The sequence below is a fragment of the Diadema antillarum genome, unplaced genomic scaffold (genome assembly GCF_040938485.1).
Source record: "Diadema antillarum isolate AM-2024a unplaced genomic scaffold, OU_Dant_1.0 scf00000114, whole genome shotgun sequence".
Taxonomy (NCBI): Eukaryota; Metazoa; Echinodermata; class Echinoidea; order Diadematoida; family Diadematidae; genus Diadema; species Diadema antillarum.
Window position 1 is genome coordinate 2,043,404 of NW_027271003.1, and position 23,271 is coordinate 2,066,674.

General features: G+C 42.0%; 1 protein-coding gene across 1 annotated transcript in view; it reads left to right on the forward strand.

Annotated features, from left to right (window-relative positions):
• The window catches only part of LOC139719726 (adenylate cyclase type 10-like), an 86,428-nt gene that overhangs the window by 62,770 nt on the left and 387 nt on the right, over window positions 1–23,271 (forward strand). The window contains exons 11-25 of the mRNA XM_071631118.1: window positions 1,366–1,484; window positions 3,292–3,368; window positions 3,828–4,008; window positions 6,733–6,776; window positions 7,158–7,335; window positions 7,947–8,139; window positions 8,587–8,791; window positions 9,558–9,723; window positions 10,008–10,180; window positions 10,726–11,121; window positions 13,111–13,159; window positions 13,726–13,873; window positions 14,511–14,591; window positions 22,171–22,221; window positions 23,173–23,262. Coding sequence (XP_071487219.1) covers window positions 1,366–1,484; window positions 3,292–3,368; window positions 3,828–4,008; window positions 6,733–6,776; window positions 7,158–7,335; window positions 7,947–8,139; window positions 8,587–8,791; window positions 9,558–9,723; window positions 10,008–10,180; window positions 10,726–11,121; window positions 13,111–13,159; window positions 13,726–13,873; window positions 14,511–14,591; window positions 22,171–22,221; window positions 23,173–23,262 — 2,151 coding nt within the window. The remainder of the gene's footprint in view (window positions 1–1,365; window positions 1,485–3,291; window positions 3,369–3,827; window positions 4,009–6,732; window positions 6,777–7,157; window positions 7,336–7,946; window positions 8,140–8,586; window positions 8,792–9,557; window positions 9,724–10,007; window positions 10,181–10,725; window positions 11,122–13,110; window positions 13,160–13,725; window positions 13,874–14,510; window positions 14,592–22,170; window positions 22,222–23,172; window positions 23,263–23,271) is intronic.

The following is a 23,271-nucleotide window of genomic DNA, read 5'->3' on the forward strand; positions in this document are numbered from 1 at the left end:
AGTACATAATTTGTCGTTTCACACCGTCATTCCATAATCCATGTAAGGAAAACTTACAATGTTGCTCAATGACTGCGTTGTTGAATGTATCACATTCCGTAATGTATTGTAGTCCCATTATTGCGCACACACACACGCACAAGCATACACACCGTCAAAATTATTTTTCCACAAGGTGCCCACCCCCAATGTTTCGACCCATCGTACGCCACTTTATATATATATATATATATATATATATATATATATATATATATATACACACACACACTATATATATATGTATATATATATATATATATGTGTGTGTGTGTGTGTGTGTGTGTGTGTGTGTGTGTGTGTGTGTATGTGTATATTGTGTAACATATTAATGGTCTATCGTGAGCCCCCTCCAATATTTGCCCCCCCCCCCCCCAATCCAAAACTGCTTCCGGCGCGCCTGCTAAGGAGTGATATCAGGTTTGAATATCACCTGTTAGCAAAACTGATTTTAATGTCCTGATATTGAAGTGTATATGACACAGCACATGTGTATTTCTTAACTATTCATTGATAGTTTGGGGGAATTGATAGGCAAAGTTGATAGAAGACAAATCATATCCAGCGAGAGTGAAGCAGGAATCCAGTGCTTCATTGATTAACATTTTACAAAATAATGTCACTTGGATCGCCAGTCCACTTAAACTGGACTAGTACTCTCCCTGTTGCTTTCATCGGAGGAATTGAGATCAGGGATATTCTGATAAGTTACCACTAATCAATTAAAGAAAATGGTATAATGGCCACATCAATAATATTGACTTCCAGAAAGCCGTCTGTTTATCACATCAATATTAATTATGTGTTGGTGTGTGTGTGTGTTTTCTAAGTACTTCATTGTTCATGAATATATTGATTGACGTTCAAGGACGCGGATTTTTCGATATTCGTGTGTATACCCTTATGCTTATCAGTCTACCCGGCACAATCTGATTTTGCGGACTTGTATTTTATATATACCCGTATATTTCCTGAGCATGATACAATGGATTGTGCTTGATCTGAACTTGCTTTTGTTGTTTGTTGATATGCAAATCACCGTTTATAATGCAGGTTTGATATGTTATACGATAGCAAGCTTAAAGCTCGCATAATGACAGTTGGAGATAACGCGGCCGTCTTTTATGTTGTCGTTGACATTATTTTCGCAGTCTTACCTCTAATAGTATGATCAGGCGCGCGACTCCTGTGCAATGATAAGATGGATGCGCACTAAGCATGAGCTCCTGCGAAAATCAAGAGAAAGAATCAGATATCATGTCAGACAATCAGTCATGCCAGACGACTGTCTATTTTTTCCCCTCTCTCTCTGTCTTCGTTTCCAAGGGAACGAGTTTCCTCGTGCTGTTCGGCCTCCCGGGATTCAAACACGAACACGAGGCGTGTCATGCCGTGCAGTGTGCAGGCCAGATCAAAGATGTCGTCAGCGCCATGATCGAAGTCAAGTACGTACATCTCCCCTCAAAGGAAAACGGGTGAAAAAAACAACAACAATAAAAACAAAAACACAGATGCCAGCACAAAGTTATTCATGTCCCTGTACAGATTCTAACTGAAGCATAATTATACGTTCTCTCACCTTTAGAATCATAGCTAGTGTTTTTACAGAGCCTTTAATTAATATTCGTGGCAAATTTTGGGAATGCTTGTTATGAGAGAAAGACAGAGAATTGAGATGGGGGAGTCTAGTTTCACAACTACACCATGTAGCAAGCTCAAGTTGATGAGGATGAATTCTCATTCAAATTTCATCCCACTGGAAGTTTATGAATTCATACACTCCGTTGCGCATGAGATTATTTTCCTATTGTTAGTCCTGCATAGCCACGCATACATGCAGTAGTTTTGTTTACGAGATGAACGAGGCTCATTAATCCGTTGAGGACAGGCTGATTTTGCTGTAACACACATTTACCATAGACACCTGCTCGAGTATACAAGGGATTAGTCGTCATTGGGTTAAGTTACCTTTGAGTTCCCTGGGAAAAGAAGAAGGTTAGAGGCTGGTGGGTGGCGCGAACCAATATAAGTTGATTTACATAAAATACTAAATAATATATGACGCAGTAGACATGTTTTATATAGTCCACCACATCTTTCTGTTCTGAAACTATTCAACTTTATTTTGAACTCATGCGTCTACGGGGAGGTAGATAACAGGTGCAAGCCGGTAACCATCGACACGATTATCCCCTTGGTGTTTGAATAGCAGGAAGGTGCACGATCATGTCGAGCCATTAAGAAGTTATTCACATGGTTCGTTTTATAGTTCAAGAGCTTGTCCTCGACTCTTGCACGTCCTTCCACATAGGCCTACTACATAAAGATTTCTTTCTTCTTTTATTCGTGGATACGCGTATTGCTACTAGCTCTACCTAAGCAGTAGAAAGTGGTGAATACACTCGCACCATGGAGCTGACGTACCTCCATGGTCGTTTAATGAAATTGAATTGCTGAGCGTATATTATTCCTTTCAAAGGCCTCGCCGAGTCTTGCTTTTTGGAAGAGTAATGATGGAAGCTTTCCAGAAATAGATTGGAAAGAAAAAAAGTGGAATGGAGATGGATCTTATTATCTGAGATACATGACTGAGGCAAGACACTAATAAGTAGATAGATGGACAGATAGACAGATAGATAGATAGATAGATAGATAGATAGATAGATAGATAGGTAGATAGATAGCAGATAGATAGATAGATAGATAGATAGATAGATAGATAGATAATTAGGTGGACAGACCGATCGACATCTAGATAGATATAGAGATAGATTTATGGATTGACAGATGGATAGGGAAAGAGGTAGGTATATGGATATAGATTGATAGCTTGGTGGATCGATAGATAAATAAATTAATGGAGGAATATAAAGAGATAGATGGATAGATAGATGGATGGATGGATATAAAGATAAAAAGTTATGTACGTACACAATGCATGCGTACATACGCATAATATACATACTACAGATACTCAGAGATAGATAGACAGGGAGAGATAGAGAGAGATGGAGAGAGAGAGAGAGGGGGAGGGGGAGATAGGAAGAAATGAAAACCCTTCTACGAGTCCCTAATATTTACGCTTATACTTAATCATCAGGGGTTATGTCGGTAAATTTTGATACCATATCATATTGTAACTATTAGTAATTGTTTATTGATCTATGTCATAATTGTTTTGATATTAACTAGTTGATCTCCGTCAACTCGAAAGAAAATGCTACCTATTTGTGATACTTTTCTTAAATTTAGGCAAATCTCAATCGGTGTAACGACGGGGAAAGTGTTCTGCGGGGTCGTCGGTCATGCGGAGAGACACGAGTACACTGGTGAGTAGGTCCGTGGTTCGAATGGCAAGAAAGATTTTTCCGAGAAGAACTTGAAGTCCTCAGTTAAGTGTTCACACAATTTTCCAATGAAGGTCCTTAACTGTTTAATGTAGTGTGCAGTGGAAATTTGAAGTAGTTATTGAGTATATTGTCTTGTTCAATAGCTACGGAAGTATAACAAGTGGTATATATTGTAGTAGTAGTAGTATAGTAGTAGTAGTAGTAGTATAGTAGTAGTAGTAGTAGTAGTAGAAGTAGTAGTAGTAGTAGTAGTAGTAGTAGTAGTAGTAGTGGTAGTATTATGTAGTAGTTGTTGTTGTACAGCTGTAGTAGTAATGGTATACGGTGATGATAAACATAATCAATGTGAAAATAGTGGAAGAAGTTGTCTTTAATCTTGTTTATTCGTGTCAATTTTATTTCTTGAACACTACAATTGCGTTGTTTTCACAACTGCAGTGATCGGCCCCAAAGTGAACATGGCGGCCCGACTAATGACTCACTATACGGGTAAAGTGTCGTGTGATGAGGAGACAAAGAAGAGATCGCGTAACGATTCGCGCGGATTCATCAGGGTGCCCGACGTCGAGCTGAAAGGGATCGACAACCCCGGCACACTGTGGGAGTACACAGGGGCAGGGTAGGTCACACGCACACGTAACGATAGATGATAGCGAACACTTCTAAAGCGCAACTATCCACCTAAAAGATGCTTTGGGCGCTTTATGGCTTTAAGAAGAAAAACAAGAGGGGAGGGAGTGTGTTAAGTGATTTTCTTTTTAACGGTATGATAAAACGATAAGCTTTCAAGCGACAAAGTAGCTGCAAGTAGCATGTTTGTTTGAGAATCGTATCCGCTTTCATCTTTTTACAGCATAATGATCATCGTACAAAACTTGCGATTTCATGGCCTTCCTGTCCGTAGCAACATGGACTAAAACACTTTGTGAAATCGAGTACTAGTATTGTGTAATGGCATAGCTTTGTACCTTTGTAAATTTGATGGATAACGAAAACAAACAAACAAACAAACAAAAAACATCGTGATGATAGCGAGTTGATTCCAATCACATTATCGTCTTGTTGATGATAAAACCAGCGGTTGTCAAAGGAGGAAGAGAAAAAGTAAACAAACAAACAAAAAACCCCAACATACGTCACTAGCGAAGAAGGCGGGAAAGGGGGGGGGGGGGGAAGGTGGGGCAAAGAGAAAGCACGGACATTGTTATGTGTTATGTTGAAGCCCGCCACCATCGTCAGTTGTCAGGTTAGCGAATGTCGCGGTTTCCTGGGTTTCCTTTCTCGTACCTTGGATCTACGTGGGTCCATCATTTTCCCAGCAGGGAGATGGAAAGAATCTGGAGAGGGTGGGGGGGGGGGGGGGGGGGGTAACAACTGGAAAGTTACCCCCGTTCATATTTCGGAGTATGCACGTTTATGGGGCAAATGGTACAAATTTTTTGACTCGAAAACTTGAAAACACCATAATTCAAGGTTCAAGCCATCTGAATGGGAATTCGCAGTACGTGTATACCCGTATAGCAGAAACTTTAGCCTACTGCTTCGCCTATAATCTCCGAAACAACTCATGATTGACCCCTGATACATTTACATAATAATTTTCCTATTGGACTTTTGGATACTTCCTCTGAGTTTTAGCACTGAAAAAAAAAAACAAACCTGAATCTTGTAGCCACAATAATTATCATGTGATAAACATTTGGCGTTTCACCACTGTGCCTTATCGAAGAAATTCAATTTACTTCACCTTGACGAAGTTGTTGTTTTCTTCACCGGAGTATCACAATGCAGAGGGAATCTGTGGGTAAGTTAACATCAGTGTTGTGTTGTGTGCTTGAGCCTGCCGCAAGAAACACTTTCTCGTGACTACCACAGCAATTCATACGCTCTCCCTGATCCTCTCATTAAACTGCATGTATTTCAATTAGCTGCAGCAACGCGCGTGCGCACACACAATCTGTAAAGATGTATGCATTTGATCATGTAAATGCGATGATATCTACAGTAACATAACGCAATGTCACATATCCATACCAATACTCTACAGATTAGATGAGCAAGTAAAGCATGTACAGGTTTTACTTCGCTGTAAACATGCGTTTATCTGTGCGAAATCAATGAACAGCAAATGAGGAAAAAAAATTAAAAAGAACGGGAACGGAGATATGGATTGGAGAATTACGGCTTCTAAATGCAATTTACTCTCTTTCTTTGCAAGTGGTTTCAAGGGAGACATTCAGAGTAGTAAGCAAACTTTGTCTTCTATTCATCTCCAGAAAGTTCAGTGCTGAAGCAGTGACATTAGGTCATCCCCGCCTAATCAACTTGGCGGAGTAATACACGCAGCATTCTATTAAAGCCCCAAGAGTTTTGCTTTGAACATAAATGAGACGACACGGTTAGGAGCAAGGACAGGCGCGGTATCATCAATCTAAACTAGTGTCAAAGTCTCATTTCCCCCAATTAGACATTAACAATACCTAATAAACCCTGCCGGGAATTCGTCTAATTAATTACAGGTAGCATTCTGCACAAGAGGCCGTACAGCTTCGTTTGTTTGTTAGTATTGTTTTAATTGTGGCGTCTCATTATTTCAATTCCTTGAACTGCCGAACTGCGATCTTGCTTTAATTTTCGCAACCGCTAAATAAGTTTAAGTATTTTCTCTGTGGTGAAGGAGAGTTCAGTTACCAGTCTGTTCACTTCATGACGGCCATTAATTGTAACTATCAGGAGAAAATTTTAGACTGTAACGCTGTGACTTTATTTTGAATAACGTTAGTGCAAGGGAAAATTAAGAGGAAGATGGAATTTATAAAGTTTTGCCAGTGACATTCCCAGAATTCGCTTTACGCAATTTCATTCTTTATATGCGTTAATGTTGCTTTAAAAACGAGTGAATTGCCTTATCCAACTGAGAAAAAGAAACATCAGTTAAATTAATGTGCACATGGGCTAATTACGAACTGGCTTGTTACGAAATGGCTTCTGATAGAAGAATACACAACATAGCAATGCTTTTAGCAGCTTAATCACATCAATGGTATCGAGACACGATTTCGCTTTCCAAACACTTAATATGAAGTGAATTTCGCTTGCCAAACACTTAATATAAAGTGAATTAAGTAAAATCGGGACTCATATTTGAGTATTCTTTATTCAGATCATCGGTTCTAAACTAAAAAAAAAAAAAAAGAAGGAAACATGGTAGGCCACAGAAATCCTAGAATGTTATGATTCTAACCTGGATGTTATGATTATCTTCGATTTGAGCTCCTTTTGTTTTTGTCGTTGTGCAGGCAACAACTCTGACCCTTGTTTCTTTTTTTCATCTTCCTTCTAGAAATATCGATAACTCTATTCCTGAATATGGATATCCGCTTCTTGGTAAGTCTATGACATCTTTTATCTTTTTTAAAAAAATCTTTTTTCGTCTCCGGAATATATGCAGATTTCATCACAATATTAAAAAAAGACTCGTTTTTATACAATCGTATTTTGCTCCGTCATTAAGTATCCAGTGTATGACTAAATCACTGTTATTATACAGTGAAAATTTGTGTGTTTTCTTCACTACACTCTCACTCTCAGCTTTAGCACTGAGCGTTAGAATATCAGTTATTAATATCAAGATTCATGAAGACATGGGATATGTAACTGAATTATCTGTTGTATTTCCGAGTTAAGAATTCGTTCGTAATAGGGTGTCTGCTACTGTTTATGTCTTTCTGTATGTCTCTTGACCTTTTAACCTTTTCTCTCTGTAAGCATACGTGGAGGAGTTCGAACGATGCTGGAAGGCTCTCTGGCACATGTTCTCGACGACCACACCGACGCCGAGTGTCCACGCCCTAACCAGGTTTATCGTCGTCGGTGGTGATCCCGGCGTCGGGAAGACGCGGTTCATGCGAGCCATCATCGACGCCGCAAAGGGCTTGAATATGACGTGAGTTGAAAATTAATAATGAAAACAGAGACGATCTTAGCGTATAACAAAGCTCCAATCTTTGAGTGTGCAATTTCATATTTTTTGATCACCCTTTCTCCCCTTGTAGTCAGGTCGCTTAGTGAAATCACGGTTACACGGCGGATAAATCTGAACCTCTTTTATGTTACTATACTACCTGAGATACATAAACACGGTGCTATTTTCAGGACATGAAACTTTCGCGAATTAGAGCCGACGGTCTTTTTCGCTGCATGATACTTCCGCGAATTGTCAATGGCATTCAAGGCGTTGTTTAGAATCATGCGCAATTTGCATTCGCGAATCTTGACTCCTCGCGAAATTTGCGAAATTGTTTCACGCACGCGACATTTTCTGGAAAATGAAATTCAGCATTTGTACACCATGAAAAAAAATAAATGCAGAGGGCTCCCACTCTAATATCAATGATGAGTAGGTTCTGGAGGGATCATCTCTCCAAATTTGGTGCTTTTATCCGCCGTGTAACGGTAATCTCAAAATTTGACGTTAAGCGACCTGACTATTGGTACCTATGAAAACATAAGATGTGGTTCAGATGACATAACGTTGTGTCTGTCACATTCTTGCAGTGTGATCACCTGTCTACCCAGTCTGGGCCAGTCCAGCACCCCTTACCACACCATCTGCTCCGTGGTGCTCCAGTTACTGGACCTCCAGGAGGTCAGAAGTCCCCAGGAGAGGGAGCAGAGACTCCAGGAGCGATTCGAGGACACCGAACTCTTCTGGCATCTTTGCCTCCTCAACGATCTTCTCGGAATCCAGGTACAGTATCGATTTTTATTTCTTCTCCTTTTCACCATCTCTTCATCTTCTACTTTTCCTCCCTCTCCTCTCTTCTTCTTCTTCTTCTTCTAATACTACTCTTTTTTTTCCTTCATTTCCTCCTCCAGCCCTTGTTGTTGCTGCTCCTGCTCATCCTTTTTCATGATAGTTTTCCTTCCTCCTCGTCCTCTCTTTATTCCTCTTTTTCTCTTCTTTCTCCTGGTCCTTCGTTTCATCCTCATCCTTATCTTCCTTTCTCCCTCATCATTATCTTCTTCCCATTCCTCCTTTTATCATCTTTCTTCTTTTTCTTTTTCTTCTTCTCTCTTCTCTGCTCCCATTCACTTTCTTTCCCTTCACATTTTTTCCTTCCTTCCCCATGTAAACCCAAGAATTCTCCGAAATTATAGTGATAACCTATCCAAACCAAACCAATTTTCTACGCAGATTCCTGTGACTGACGAGATTGCCGAACTTTCCCAGCGGGAACGTACTCGTGCCCGACAGGCCGTGCTTGCCTACATCGTATCGGAGACCATGAACCGCGAGAGCACGGGCACCCTGATCGCCATAGACGACGCACACTACATCGACCAGGACTCGTGGACGTATCTGGAGGCGCTGCCGTCAAAACACTGCATCGTGACTTTAGGTATGATCACAGAAATTCCGGGACCATTAACTGTGACAGGAATAACGTCTACCAAAACCGTTTCATCTCGGCTTTTTCCTCCGCATCAACCATTTTATCTGAAACAAATACACCTTACAAACAAAGTCAGTGAAAATCTTAGGTAAGAGTCAATGAGTGCAGTCCGAGATCAAAAGAGTGGATCAATTAGGTTGACGACATCGTCAGTGACGGATGATGAATAAATCAAATCACCTTTAAAAATCATTCATTTAATTTTGTGATCTCGTAGCATGTTCCAATTACTCCCAGCTCACTAATAACTTTGATTCAAAGTAACTTTTCTGTTTCAGATGCCCTCCAACTCCTCTAATGTGACTTCAATTAATGACCATATAATGATGACGAGATTAAGTGTTTAGCCTCGCAATTTCCTACTGCAGAATGATAATGCAATTTGATGTCAAATTTTAGCAACGTTATGGCCCACATCTTACAGATAATGCAGAATGATAGGAAGGTCCTAGCCATGGTATAAAATCTCAACCATTTTTGTGTTCACCGAAGACTTCTCCATCAATGGCTCTACTCTATCTTGACTTTCCAACACTAAGGAACTTCTAAATCACTCTGTATTTGAAATGCTGAATGATTTTAAATTCATGAACCAACGTCATCTATGCATGTGCAATCCTAAGAATCGACCAAGTCTGAATTTCTCAGCTCAGTTTACCAGCTTTCCCCAATAAGTTCTTTTCTCGGTAACGCCCTCTTTCGTCTGACCCAGGGATGGGTAATTTTCGGCGGGACGCTGAGATTCCCCCGACAGCCACGCGGATCCTGCAGTCGAAGAACACCATCAACATCAAGCTACAGGGTCTGGAGCCGAGCTGCATGGAACCCTTACTCTGCCAGCTTCTCGAGATGGAGAACGTCCCGAGGGAACTCACCACGTGAGTGATGAAGCTCTAATTTTTATCGTTGGAAACATCGTTATACGGTGCACTCTCTTTGTAACTTATACGGTTAGAACGAACCCTTACGAATTATTTTCTTTTCATTACGAGAATCATCATTATAAGGAGAGGCGTTGGATTTGCTTGATTCTGTTTTGTTATTACTTTTGTTTCTGGGTTGATTGTTAGTTGCTGAATGTGTTGTTTCGTATGAGGGGCGCTGACGAAAACGGTTAAGTTTGTAATAAAAGCCTCTGAACTTTTCGTTTCCTGATGAATAGGATGCTGACGTCACATCAGCCGGCTCGCATCAACCCGTCGTGGGTGAAGCAGTGTGTCTTCAACATGCTGCACCACGGGCAGCTAGAACTGGACACAACTGGTGATTGCCCTCAGTGTCGAGTGGCTAAAGGTGTGAGGCTCATGGAGCTCGACATACCACCATCATTACGAGGTGAGGTGTTTTCTCTTCCTCTTCTCTCCCTCTCCCTCTTCGTCATCCTTTTACTCCTTCCTCATTATTCTTTCTCACAGAATATCAACAGACATCTACCCTTATTAGAACAGCAAGTGACGTTCTGATGTTATTACATCTAATGATTGATCACGAGAGATACCAAGATGAAAATAATTTTGGACCAGGAGCAAGCTGATGAAAATGATGACGATGACTACTCACAGAGTCTCCTCGTTTCCTCATCTTTCGTCTCCCTCCCTGGTCTCTCGCTTCCTATCTTTCTCCTTCGTTCTCTCTTTCTCACTTAGTCACAGACTATACAATGATATCCACAGTCATATATCCTTATAAGAAAGCAAGTGCAGTTGTGATAAATGTCCATCTTATTAAATTCTTATAATAGTTAAAGTATTCTAGAAGCCATTCATCACGAGAAATGCGAAGATCAAAACTTTGGGCTAGAAGCAAGCTGACGAAATCGATGACGTTGACTTTACTCAAAAAGTCTTTGATTTGCTGATCTTTAAATCGTAATCACACAGGCTGCATGATCGCATTCATCGACCGTCTTCCTGAGCTTCAGCGCACCACGGTCAAGATCGTGTCCGTGGTCGGCTCCTCCTTCACGCCCGAGGTCATCGCCTACCTCATGCCGAACGCGTCGCTTGAAAAGATTCACCCGACCATTGGCGCGCTCCAGTCCGCCGGCGTCCTCGCCTACGGGGGCATGGGCGGGAGCGACTCGACGTCCGGAGGGAGCTCGGCCGGGTGCGGATGGCTGCGGTTTCAGTCCATCACCTTGCAGGAGACGGCCTACGCCCTCCTGCTGGAGAAACAGAGACGGAAGCTGCACGAAAAGTACGCCACATTCCTGGAGAACTATCATCTTGCCAGACGCAACGGGGAGACGGGGAGCAGCAGTGTCAAGAAGCTACTTGGTTCGTTCATTCGTTGGTTCGTTGGTTCGTTGGTTGGTTCGTTGGTTCGTTCGTACGTTCGTACGTTCGTTCGTTCTCTCGCTCGTTCGTTCGTTTGTTTGTTTTTTTTTATTTGTACATGCGTACGTGTGTCTGTCTGTCGGTGTGTGTGTGTGTGGGTGTGTGTGTGTGTGTGTTTGTTTGTTGTTGGTCTGTGGTTTGTGGTTTGTTGTTGTTTTCTCTCTTTTTTTTGGGGGGGGGGGGGTGGGGCTTCATACTTTGAGGCAATGTTTACCTAAATTTGTTAATTGGGAAAAGGGGGCGCCTTTCAATAGCACAGTGCTAAGACGTTGGTATTGACGCCGTTCTGCCTCTTGGCATTCGATATTAAAGCTGCCTAAAGACTAAATTTTAAGTGACAGGCTTTTCGAGATTGTGTGACTGTCAGTAACTATAATGCCCTTCCCTGCTGGAAAGAACATAGAAGTGGAAAGGACACAGTGTCACATAGTGTGAGAAACACAGTGTGACACAGTGTGAACACAGTGTGAAATCTCTTCACACTGTTAAATTCTAGCGTTTTAACAGTGTGAACACAATGTAAGTCGTCAATTCATTGTGTGAAACAAAGCATTACTATGTGGACACTGGGAAAACCACATCACAGTGTGAAATCATCTTCACACTTTTGAATTTGAGTGTTTTCATATAGACGACTAAATGAACACACTGTGAACACACTGTGAATACACTGTGGGACACTGTGTTCTTTCCAGTAGGGTTTACTGATAATACATTGATCATTGCGCAAGGAATGTATCATTAATACGGTCGCCAAGATACTGTTGTCATGACCTTGAACCTTGAACCTTGAAGTAGTAATCCCATTCAGCAGTTCCTTGAAACTATCCCGGGATGGTAGAAGTGTCATGCGTCAGTGAGATGTGACATAGTGAACAGGATGATTTTAAATGTCACTAATGTACAATAAAAGCGACTGTGCATAGTGCAAGTGAAAAACATGCCTCTTTGCTTAGAGCATGTGTGACCCAACAGGAGGCTGCATCACTTGGATGACTGGAAGAGCAGCCTCTCTGAATATTAATGGGTTAACGATTGGTAATTGCGACCAACAGGTCCTGGCAGATGGTTCCAGGTTCTAACAGCTCGGGGGAAAAAAGGAAAATTTGAACACATCTATGGTCGCTGTTGGGAATACGTACTTGAGCTTATGGTCATGCCTTCCTATGTAGGTAGCTGGGAGAATCACATGTGGTAAACGTAGAAGTTGACAGTAGTGTATCTTATGAAAGAGGGTGCACTGTGCAAGGAGGCGTCGTGTGTGGAGACTATCCCAACCAAGAGCCGAGACCAGCGTTGAGGAAGATGTTGAATACCTGTAGTCTCCATGTACAAACCGAGCAGCAGTTTTCTGCACCTGCTCGAGAGAGTTTACCATTGTTGCTGTGCGTGGGTTCCAGGCCTCTGATGCATATTCTAGTTGGGGCCGGACAAGTGCAGTATAGGCTCTGGCCTTTACTTCCTTGGTGCATGGTGATAATGTTCTGCGGAGAAGCCCAAGTGTCTTGCTTGCTCCGTGTCTGATGTTCTGGCAATGCTTGTTCCAGCTCAAGTCATGAGTGATTGTCACTCCCAGGTACTTGTATTAATGTGTCAATGAATGACACATTCATTGGGAAAAGGAAAGTGGCACTCTAGAGGAGCCACTATGATAACAGCACATTGCAGGTTGTACTCTTCAATCAAAGATAATGTCACTTAAGCATACAGATCTGTTATAGTGTACATCTATATTCCTAAAGAGATTAAAGAGACCTAGGTATGTAACAGAATCGTTTACAGACATTACGTACTAAGCGTGCATCACTCCAAGTTATTCCGACTTGGTTGACTGCTTTGCCACGATATGATCACACAGTGTAGTAAGTTGATTAACAAAGTAAAATCGTTTCCATTTTCACTCTATGTGATTTCTTTTTCTTCATATAGGCAAGAGACCGAGTTCCCCATCAAAACAGAAGGACGACAACAGCAATAAGTAAGCATTCTTCGCTTGTGTCTTCTTGATGTTCTCAAGCTAGTGCTCTTTGATTGCAAAGCCGTACAATTTCTCTACAGTTTTGTTGTTGTTGTTGTTGTTGTTGTGTGTATGTGTGTGTGTGTGTCTGTTGTAATCCTTCTAATATTGTAATGTCATGTGTAAACGTACTTATATATGAACTTGAAATTCATTGCCTTCATCAACGGTAGCATATGTTGGAGCGATGCTCAGCCGAGAATATGAATATGCTTTAGGATTAGGGTTAGGGTAAGAGCTAGGGTAACGTTGATCTCGGTGTCCTGGGGTAATAAATTGAGTAAACTCTAATTCTAATCCTAAAGCCTATATATATATCCTCGGCTAAACATTGTTCCAACATATGCTACCTTCATCAACCCCCGACTGACGACTCACCAGCACCAATTCTAGATTTTGATGACAAAGTCTTTCATTTCTTTTAACGTGTACACGTACCAGCTTGTACACTCTTACACTGAGCACATCATGTATTATTTTCTATATATTTTTTCCTTTTTTTTTCTTTTTGCTCGCTGTCTATATAGTATATCTTCCAATAGCGGAGAACAATCTCTGCAATCTGTGTATCCACAACTTGTGACGCATTGGCGCAAGGCTAACAATGTCCAGAAGGCAGTCCAGTACACCGTGAGAGGGGCAGAGTCTGCGGTTGCCCTTGGTTACAACATGCAGGTAAATAATTATGATGTTGATACATTGTGCAAAGTGAAACAATGGGTCCGCTTTGTAAATGGTATTCGATAATTATGCGTTGGAGAAGCGTTTGAATAAAAATATGTCAGTGAGCTGTGGACAATGTGTAGATATGAATTATAGACAGATAATATTATTGAAATAAAAAGAATGATAGATTGGAAAGATAAGCTATGAGAGATATGACAGAGGAAACGTGAAGGAGCTATGCTAGTAAAGAGCATAATATCTGACAGTCAATGGAGGAAAATTACATTCAGTTTCAAGACTTTCTTTGAAGTTTTTATACATTGACATCAATCATGTTACTTCTGTGCAGTCAAGTGGAATGCCAGTTAACAATGCATCCACAATTATGAAAACGATTTTTTTTTTTTTACTTTCGCTAGATGAAAGATTTATCAAATCTTCTCATGATGGTCATGGGGTACATTTCTAGGTTTCTGCCTTCGTTACACGCTGGCCTTCTGTTCGCAGAATAAAAAGAGAATGTTGAATTACGAAAACGTTACTGCCTTCACATTTCAGAGACAAACTCGCCGAAGTATGTGTACCTCTTTTTTGTTTTTCCATTGTTTGACCACATCTGTCTTATTTCTTTCTCTGCCATTCTCAGGCAATTTCATTCATCTTCCAAGCAAAGAAATTGTCCCCCACCCCAGCTCAGTTGAAATATTTGGATGAGCTTGCAACGAAGGTGAGCTGATTTTATCTTGGAATGACAGCAACAAAAATATTACTCCGGAGTATTATACGCATAAGTTTGTACTGGTTATAAATTTTCACACTGTGGCACATCCCATCCTGTGCTCCGTACAGAATGAAAAGACCCGCAACAACCATGACAACCGCAACTCACGACATCAGTTGTAACTTCGGTTTTAGCATCTTGAAAGCAACCCCTCCCCCCCCCCATTAAAAAAAAAAAAAATATATATATATATATATATATGTATATGTATATGTATATGTATATACTGTATATATATGTCACCGACGGGACAAATAGGCGTCCACTCGGTATTTAAGTAAATACAAAAGAAATATAAATATCAAAGTGGGAGAGCAATTCTCTAAATCTGTTGTTCAAATAAGAAGACTGGGGGAGAAAGAACGACGCATCATTAGCAATTCTTTTAAATTGAATAGTAAATTTATTTATTCATTTATTTTTTAGATCTGAATAACAATTACAAAACAATATATTTTGGAATATAAGAATACAAAGAATGAAATTAAAATTTAAACCTAAAACAACGCAACACTGTGCTCAAGGTGAAGAGCTAAACCATAAGAGCTACACCATCTTCATCGTGATCCACTCAGGCGTTAAAACAGGAGACAGACAACAAAGTCCTGACAAACTCCGTGATGGAGAGAGTATGCCTCAGCCACCGATATTAACTGGTGTTAAATGTGGATAAATTATCCACAAAACAAGCGAGAGTGCGGGGTGTCCGGTAACGTTGGACTCGGATCAGCTCAGTGGATGATAGCGTTCTTTTGTTATGATTTCTTCTATGACAACAACAAACAATTGCGCATGCGCATTAACAAAAATACACAGAAATAAGCAGTAGTAAAGGGGGCACACGTGTTGAAATATTTTGTATCATAACACTCACCCGCGCTTTAAAATCATTGTTGTCCTCAACAATAAGTGAAATTAGACCAATATGAATTAGATGAACAAAGTTATTACATTAATGTGACAAACATACTAGCCTGCATTAGACACTGAGGTGGAGAGCTCGCTTCCATAGCGTTGTGGTTTCCTCCTCGTTCTTGTTGAGCCTCGACATTTTTCTAGAGTCTGTGCCGCTTCCTCGACCACAAGTTCCTCTTCCTCGTCATCACTTGAGAACGTGCAGGCAGTAAGTAGATTTCGATGGACCGTTTTGCAATTGCCTTCGTCGTTACGTATGACATAAACGTCCTGTTGTGGCATTCTACTTTCTACAGTCCATGGAGTTGCCAGCCACCTGTCTGCGAGTTTCTGCCTACCAATAATGGCTTTATTGGCTAATAAAACTCTGTCGCCTTTGCAAAACGGTGCTTCTCTCGCTGCAGTGTCGTAGATCCCTTTCATTTTCTTGCGGGCAGTGTCCGCTTGTTTCTCGGCAGTGCGATAAGCTTCCCGTAGCGTGTTGTGTAGATCGCCAACATAGGCTGATACTTCCTGGGGCTCGTCTTCATCAACATCGTCGTTTCCAGCCATGAGATCGAGAGGAATGCGAGGCTCACGCCCAAACATCAGGAAGAATGGCGAGTAACCGGTACATGAATGCCTTGTGGAATTGTAGGCATGTGTCATTGACTCCACATATTCTTTCCAGTTAGGCTTCTGTGAAGGTTCTAGTGTTCCAAGCATGTTTAGGAGAGTTCCGTTGAACCTCTCAGTCATTCCATTCCCCTGGGGATGATATGGAGTGGTTCTGCTCTTCTCCATGCCAAGGACTTCGCAAAGTTCCTTTATTACAGCTGCCTCGAAACACCTGCCCTGGTCGCTGTGAATGCGTTCTGGTATGCCATAATGTACAATGTATCTACTCCAAAGTGTCTTTGCAACAGTTGATGCCGTCTGATCCCTGGTGGGGAAGGCTTGTGCGTGTCGGGTGAAGTGATCAGTTATCACCAAGATGTTTTCTAGTCCACCTCTTGACGACTCCACGCTTAGGAAATCAAGGCAAACCAGTTCAAGTGGTCTCGTACTCTTGATCGGCATCAGTGGGGCTCTCGATTTGCATTCCTTAGTCTTCCTGACAGTGCATCGTCGACATCGTGAGATATATTGTTGGACAACAGATTTCATACCTGGATAGAAGAATCTGTCTTGCATGAGAGCCAGTGTCCGCTCAACACCAAGGTGGCCCATATCTCGGTGTGCTCTATGCAGTGTCTTCTTCCTCATGCCCTTCGGCAGAACCAACATCTTGCGGTCATCCGGCCTGACATACCATAGTACTCCCTCTTCACAAATCTCTAGACGATTCCAATGACGAACCAGCATCCTCACAGGGACCTTTTCCTCCTTCAGTTCCCGTGATTTGGGTTTGTTGCGCGTCTGAAGCAGCTCAATGACGCGCTGTATAGTCGTATCTTGTCTTTGACATTGGGCGATTTCACAGAGGGACATGCCTGGAACCACCGTTGAAGCCTCTTCCTCTGCATCACGCACTTCCATGGCATTGACTTGAACAACTTTTGCTGGCGACGGGTCCTCTTCTGTGCGAGTGGTTCCTGAACAAGAGAGATCCAGCGTCCTTCTAACATCCTCTGACGAGAGTCTTGAAAGACTGTCAGCATTATCATTTGACTTTCCTGGTCGGTACTTGATATCGAGGTTACATTGAGCCAGATCATTCACCCAGCGTTGACCGTGCGCATCGAGGTGTGCCTTTCCAAGCACATACGTTAGAGGATTATTGTCTGTCACTGCAGTCACCTTCCTACCAAGAACGTAGTCTCGAAACTTCACGGTTGCCGCCCAATGTAGCGCTTTGAATTCCAGCTTGTGTGCTGGATACCTTGCCTCTCCGGGTGATAAGCTTCTGCTGGCGTAAGCAATCACTCGCTCCTTCCCGTCCTGTTCCTGCGCTAAGACTGCTCCTAGACCAGATATGGATGCATCAGTCTGTAGAATAAAAGGCAGTTCAAAGTCAGGGTATGCAAGAATTGGAGCCGATATCAAAGTCTCCTTCAGACATTGAAACGCTTCTTGACATTGCGGGGTCCAGGCATCTGCTACGGCTGATCGTTTGCCTGGTTTCACCTTGCTTCCAACCAGAGCGAACAATGGATTAGCCTTCTTTGCATAATCTCGAATGAAGCGTCTATAGTATCCTGTAAAGCCGAGGAAACTTCTGACTTCCTTCTTCGTCTTGGGAATAGGCCAGTCTTTCACGGCTGCGATCTTTTCCGGGTCGGTAGCTACACCTTCCTCTGAAACGACATGCCCGAGGTACTTCACTTCTTTCCTTAGAAAGTGGCATTTACTTGGTTTCAGTTTTAGGCCATGCTGCCGCAACCGGGTGAAGACGTGCTCCAGTCTTTTCAAATGTTCCTCCAGAGTAGAACTAAAGATGATTACATCATCTAGGTAGATCAATAACTCGCTGAGATGCATGTCACCGAATACCGTATTCATCAAGCGCTGAAAAGTCGCTGGGGCGTTCATCAGTCCAAAAGGCATTCTTGTGTATTCATACAGTCCCATTGGAGTAGTAAAGGCCGTCTTCTGCCGGTCCTTTTGCGCCACTTGGACTTGGAGATATCCTGACATCAGATCAAGGCTTGTGAAGTATTTAGCTTTGTGCAGCGCATCCAGGGATTCATCAATTCTGGGGAGGGGAAAGGCATCGCGAACTGTACGGGTATTCAACTTCCTGTAATCCACACAGAGCCGAATTCTACCGTCTTTCTTCCTGACGATAACGATCGGCGATGCAAAGGGACTTTTACTTGGTTTGATGATCCCGGCTGCTTGAAGCTCCTTCAAATGGTCCTTCACTTCACTGAAGTCAGATGGGGGAATTCGTCTGTAAGGCATACGAAAGGGGGTCGGGTCAATAAGAGGGATGTCATGGACTATTGTGTCAGTACATCCAAAGTCTTCCTGGCCCTTGGAAAAGACATCTTCGTTTCTCTGCAACAGTTCCTCCAGTGCCTTCATTTCGGGAGGCGTCAGCTCACCAGTCGGTAGGTTCAAATCAGGAATCTGTGTCTTGACTTCTTGACTGAAAATATTCACCAATATCTCTTGAGGGGAGGCATAGTCTTCCAACTCAATTTCTTTGCCATCAGCTTCATTTTGGATCTCCGGCATTTGAGTTACAATTTCTAACTTCCCAAGTGGTGTATTTCTGTTCAAAGTCATTGTGTTTGCAGACATGTTGGACACTGTTACCGTCACCTTCTCGTTTTCGACAGGAGAGAATGTAGCATCTACTTTGATACCGTGCGAATCATAGCCTTCGACTAGAGCCATAAAACTGCGCCCACGTGTGCACTCTGGAGTACTGGCCCTGATTTCCATGCGCTGTCCTGGATTTATTGTTAGTGGTTTCTTTCCCTCAAACCGTATATCTCCAACGTATCCAGTCTCGTCAGCAAGATCAAGGCCATCACAGTTCAATACCTGGAACGCCAAGAAGTAGGGAGTCGACATCTCCTTTACTTTTCCCATGAAGTCCTTTCCGTACATCGTGTGAATTCTGTCACGGGATGCACGTAGAGCATTGGTGCCTAACAAGCAAGATACTTGTCCATCCTGTCCAATTCCTGGGACTACCAAAGCCGGCACTGATTTCACTTCAGTCCCGAGCATTTGAATGTCTAATAGGATGATACCGTCATGAGGAATGTCTTGACCTCCGGCTCCTTCTATTCTTACAGGACTTAACTGGATTTCTTGCTTCTGGAGGTGGGGGTTGCTTAAGACAAAGTCTTTTGTGATCGTCGTTACCTGAGAACCAGTGTCTAAGATAGCCGTACACGGTTGACCACAAATCATCACCGTAGTGCTGTTCACTGGTCCTATTAACGATTCACCATGGCCATGCTTCACCTCTCCTCCTTTAGGGCTGCGTTGCTCATATAATCCTACACCCACAGATTGCCCTTCATCTGTGGGTCGTCCTAGTTTGACTGCGTATGAAGGGTTGGGCAGGAGCTGGCGATGTGCCCAGGTTGTCTGCATCGGTAACAGATCAACAGTTGTCGGCGGGTCCGTCTTTCTCCTTTGTTAACCTGTTCCTTTTCTTGAAGCCGCTGTTCAAGACTCTTGATGTGACGGTGTTGTTCCTCTATCGTTTGATGGAACAGGTCCATCTGTCTCTCCTGAGTAACGGCCAGCTCGTTCACCATCTTCACAACTGTATCCAGATCTTGGGTGTTTCCCTCTTTCCCTTCCTTCGGCCTGGTCTGCTGTCTGTACACTTGGGCAGAGGCAAGTTTCTCTTCCGCACCGATGACCCGTAATTCTTTCCGAAGCTCCCGGAATGACATGTCTCTTGGCCTCATTGGTGCCAGACGGGCTCTCACCTTCTGATCGCGTAAGCCGTACATGAACTGTGTGGTCAGCATAGCGTCACGGACCGACTCTCCACAGAGGGCTGCCTGGTCACCACGATCTCGTGCAGCCCTTAGTTTAGCCTCCAAAGCTACTGCATACTCCGACGGCGTCTCATTGGCTTGTTACGTGCGTGAATAGAAGTTTGCCATGGGTGATGATGTGACATCACTATCCCCATACTCATCGAGCAGTTCTCTGAATGCCCTCTCGGCCGACAGTTCTCCTCCCTGAAGCTCTAGATTCAGGACCAGGTCACGAGCCCTTCCACCCGTGTGTCTGACGACTTCGTTAAAACTCGCGCGGGGAGAAATGTTTCCTCTAGAATCAAGAAGGTAACGCATGTCACGCACCCAGTCATCAACACTCATACCCCCTTTACCTGTGAACACATTAACACTTTTCAACTGCTGTGATACAAGGAGCGTCGGGGTAGAGCTGGAGTAGCGTCCATGATGAACTTCTGGGGCAGGCATCGGGTCGAATCCGGCCAGCTGTAGGGGTGATAAACTTGCTGTCGTCATGCTGGGTGTACGTTGAGAAACGGGGGTGTCACATGGTGATCCATTCGGCGTGATGGGAGACAGATGCGGTGGTCCTGGTGTATCCATCGTGATCAGGTAGTCCTCGGTCCACAGTCCACAGTGTTGCGTTGGTTTTGTTTAAATCTTTATGAATTTAGTTATAATATCGCTAAAACACAAATTGCGGTGATCGTTCTTTCATTCAATCTATCCCGGGTTTCGGCACCAAAAATTATGTCACCGACGGGACAAATAGGCGTCCACTCGGTATTTAAGTAAATACAAAAGAAATATAAATATCAAAGTGGGAGAGCAATTCTCTAAATCTGTTGTTCAAATAAGAAGACTGGGGGAGAAAGAACGACGCATCATTAGCAATTCTTTTAAATTGAATAGTAAATTTATTTATTCATTTATTTTTTAGATCTGAATAACAATTACAAAACAATATATTTTGGAATATAAGAATACAAAGAATGAAATTAAAATTTAAACCTAAAACAACGCAACACTGTGCTCAAGGTGAAGAGCTAAACCATAAGAGCTACACCATCTTCATCGTGATCCACTCAGGCGTTAAAACAGGAGACAGACAACAAAGTCCTGACAAACTCCGTGATGGAGAGAGTATGCCTCAGCCACCGATATTAACTGGTGTTAAATGTGGATAAATTATCCACAAAACAAGCGAGAGTGCGGGGTGTCCGGTAACGTTGGACTCGGATCAGCTCAGTGGATGATAGCGTTCTTTTGTTATGATTTCTTCTATGACAACAACAAACAATTGCGCATGCGCATTAACAAAAATACACAGAAATAAGCAGTAGTAAAGGGGGCACACGTGTTGAAATATTTTGTATCATAACATATATATATATATATATATATATATACATATACATATATATATATATGTATATATATATATATATATATATATATATATTCATTCATTTATGTTGGCTGTTGCTACGGTAGTTAAAATGAGCGCAAATTGCAAGTGCAAGGTGCGATCATAACTAGTCTAAATATAAGACGGGACTCATTACCTCACGACGATATCAAGTCACCCCTGTTAGCAAAGTATTAGTCATAATAAAGGCCTTATAACGTGGGTTACGGAAACATTTGCATTCGTTATAAAGTCCATGAAACTAACGGGCAAAAAAAAAAAGAAAAAAAAAAGAAAATGAGAGGAAAATCCCTTAGATGATTGTAAGATTATACGACTGATGTATACGCGCTTTGTCATTTTGGTCAATGTGTGATGCAATCGGCAAGTTTGAAAATGATGGGGATTAACGAACGTAATGAATGTATACTAGAGAATCTACAGTTTTCTATAACAAGCCGTAATTCAATATCCAAGTCCATTATCAAACAAATTTTGTCTTATAGTTTACCTCTATTTTACATAACTTTCTCTCTGCCATTGGTCACGTGCAGTTGACATTCACCTCACGGTTATCTGCGTATTCTTTACATCCGTTTTCCTTTTGTCCTGTTCAATCAGAATTAACTAATGACACAATTTCGATCCCCTTTTTTTACTATCTTCATTCCATACACATCTTTCGTTTGATATCTTTCTGTTGGACTCTCTAACTCTCGGTGTTTTGTCTCTGTCTTATGTTTGTGTTTGTTTGTTCGTCTCTCTCGCTCTCTCCAATATATCCATCCAGGCCACAGCTTGTCTCCTCTTTACGACTCGCAGACACGCTTCACCCCCAAATGTGAGTGTATTATACAGGTTACGGTTCGTTATTCCTAAGATTTGTTATTCCGAAGGTTCGTTAATCCGAAAACGAAATAAACCAACAGAATAGCAAAAATAATTTCATTTTCGAACTAACGAATCTTAAAAATAACGCCACAAAATAATGTTCGGATTAACGAATCCTATTACATTTTTGGACTAACAAACATCTAGGTGGAGGGAATTTGTCTTTGTTTCAGAATAACGAACCTTCGGAATAACGAACTTTTTTTCCTTTTCGGATTAACAAACCTTCGGAAAACGAATATCACCAGAGTAAAAGGATGGCTGGTTAATGACTCTGCGATCTAGGGAAAGCTCACGCGAAGTCGATGGCAAAGTCGAATAAAAGCTTTGAATATTCTCTCTTCGCTGTCAGTCAACTCAATTTCCACAACTGCTTCGTTCAAAGTGATTATCCACACCTCGCCGCCTTTTCTTTCCCCGCATGACAGTGATAAATTTTGCATATCTATTTTTTTTTCTTAAATACTCAGTATGCGTTATACGTGTAAGTGTGGGCGGCGACAGGTAAAAACAAACTGAATTATGTCTACGGCATGAATCAATGGCACTTCCTATTACAAATTGAATTCCCTTACTTCGATGTTAAAACTTTCGAAAACAAAGCCAGTCGCCATTGTGGTTTTGTCACTGAGAGGCACTGCATTACTAAGACAATCACTTTTTGATGTGCCCAACAAATTTTGTGTCTTGTTGTAACACTCATTTTCGAGTTTCCGGTTAAAGAGGATAATCCTTTTGAATACTCGTATAATACTTGAGTAACTGTTGAGCAAACGGTTTTTGATAGAGGTATACAATAGTGAAATTGTCGTGCTGAGCAATCCGGCAGTATTCATGTCTTTATCATTAAACAAAATTTATTCCTATGGAACCGTTTCGGTTACTACCACCACCACCACAGGGGGCAAAATTCAAGTGGAGAAATATGGCAACCAAGGCTAGAAAGTTCGAAAGGTCCGCCTCCATTCAAGAGGAGGAGGAGGAGGAGGAAGAGGAGGAG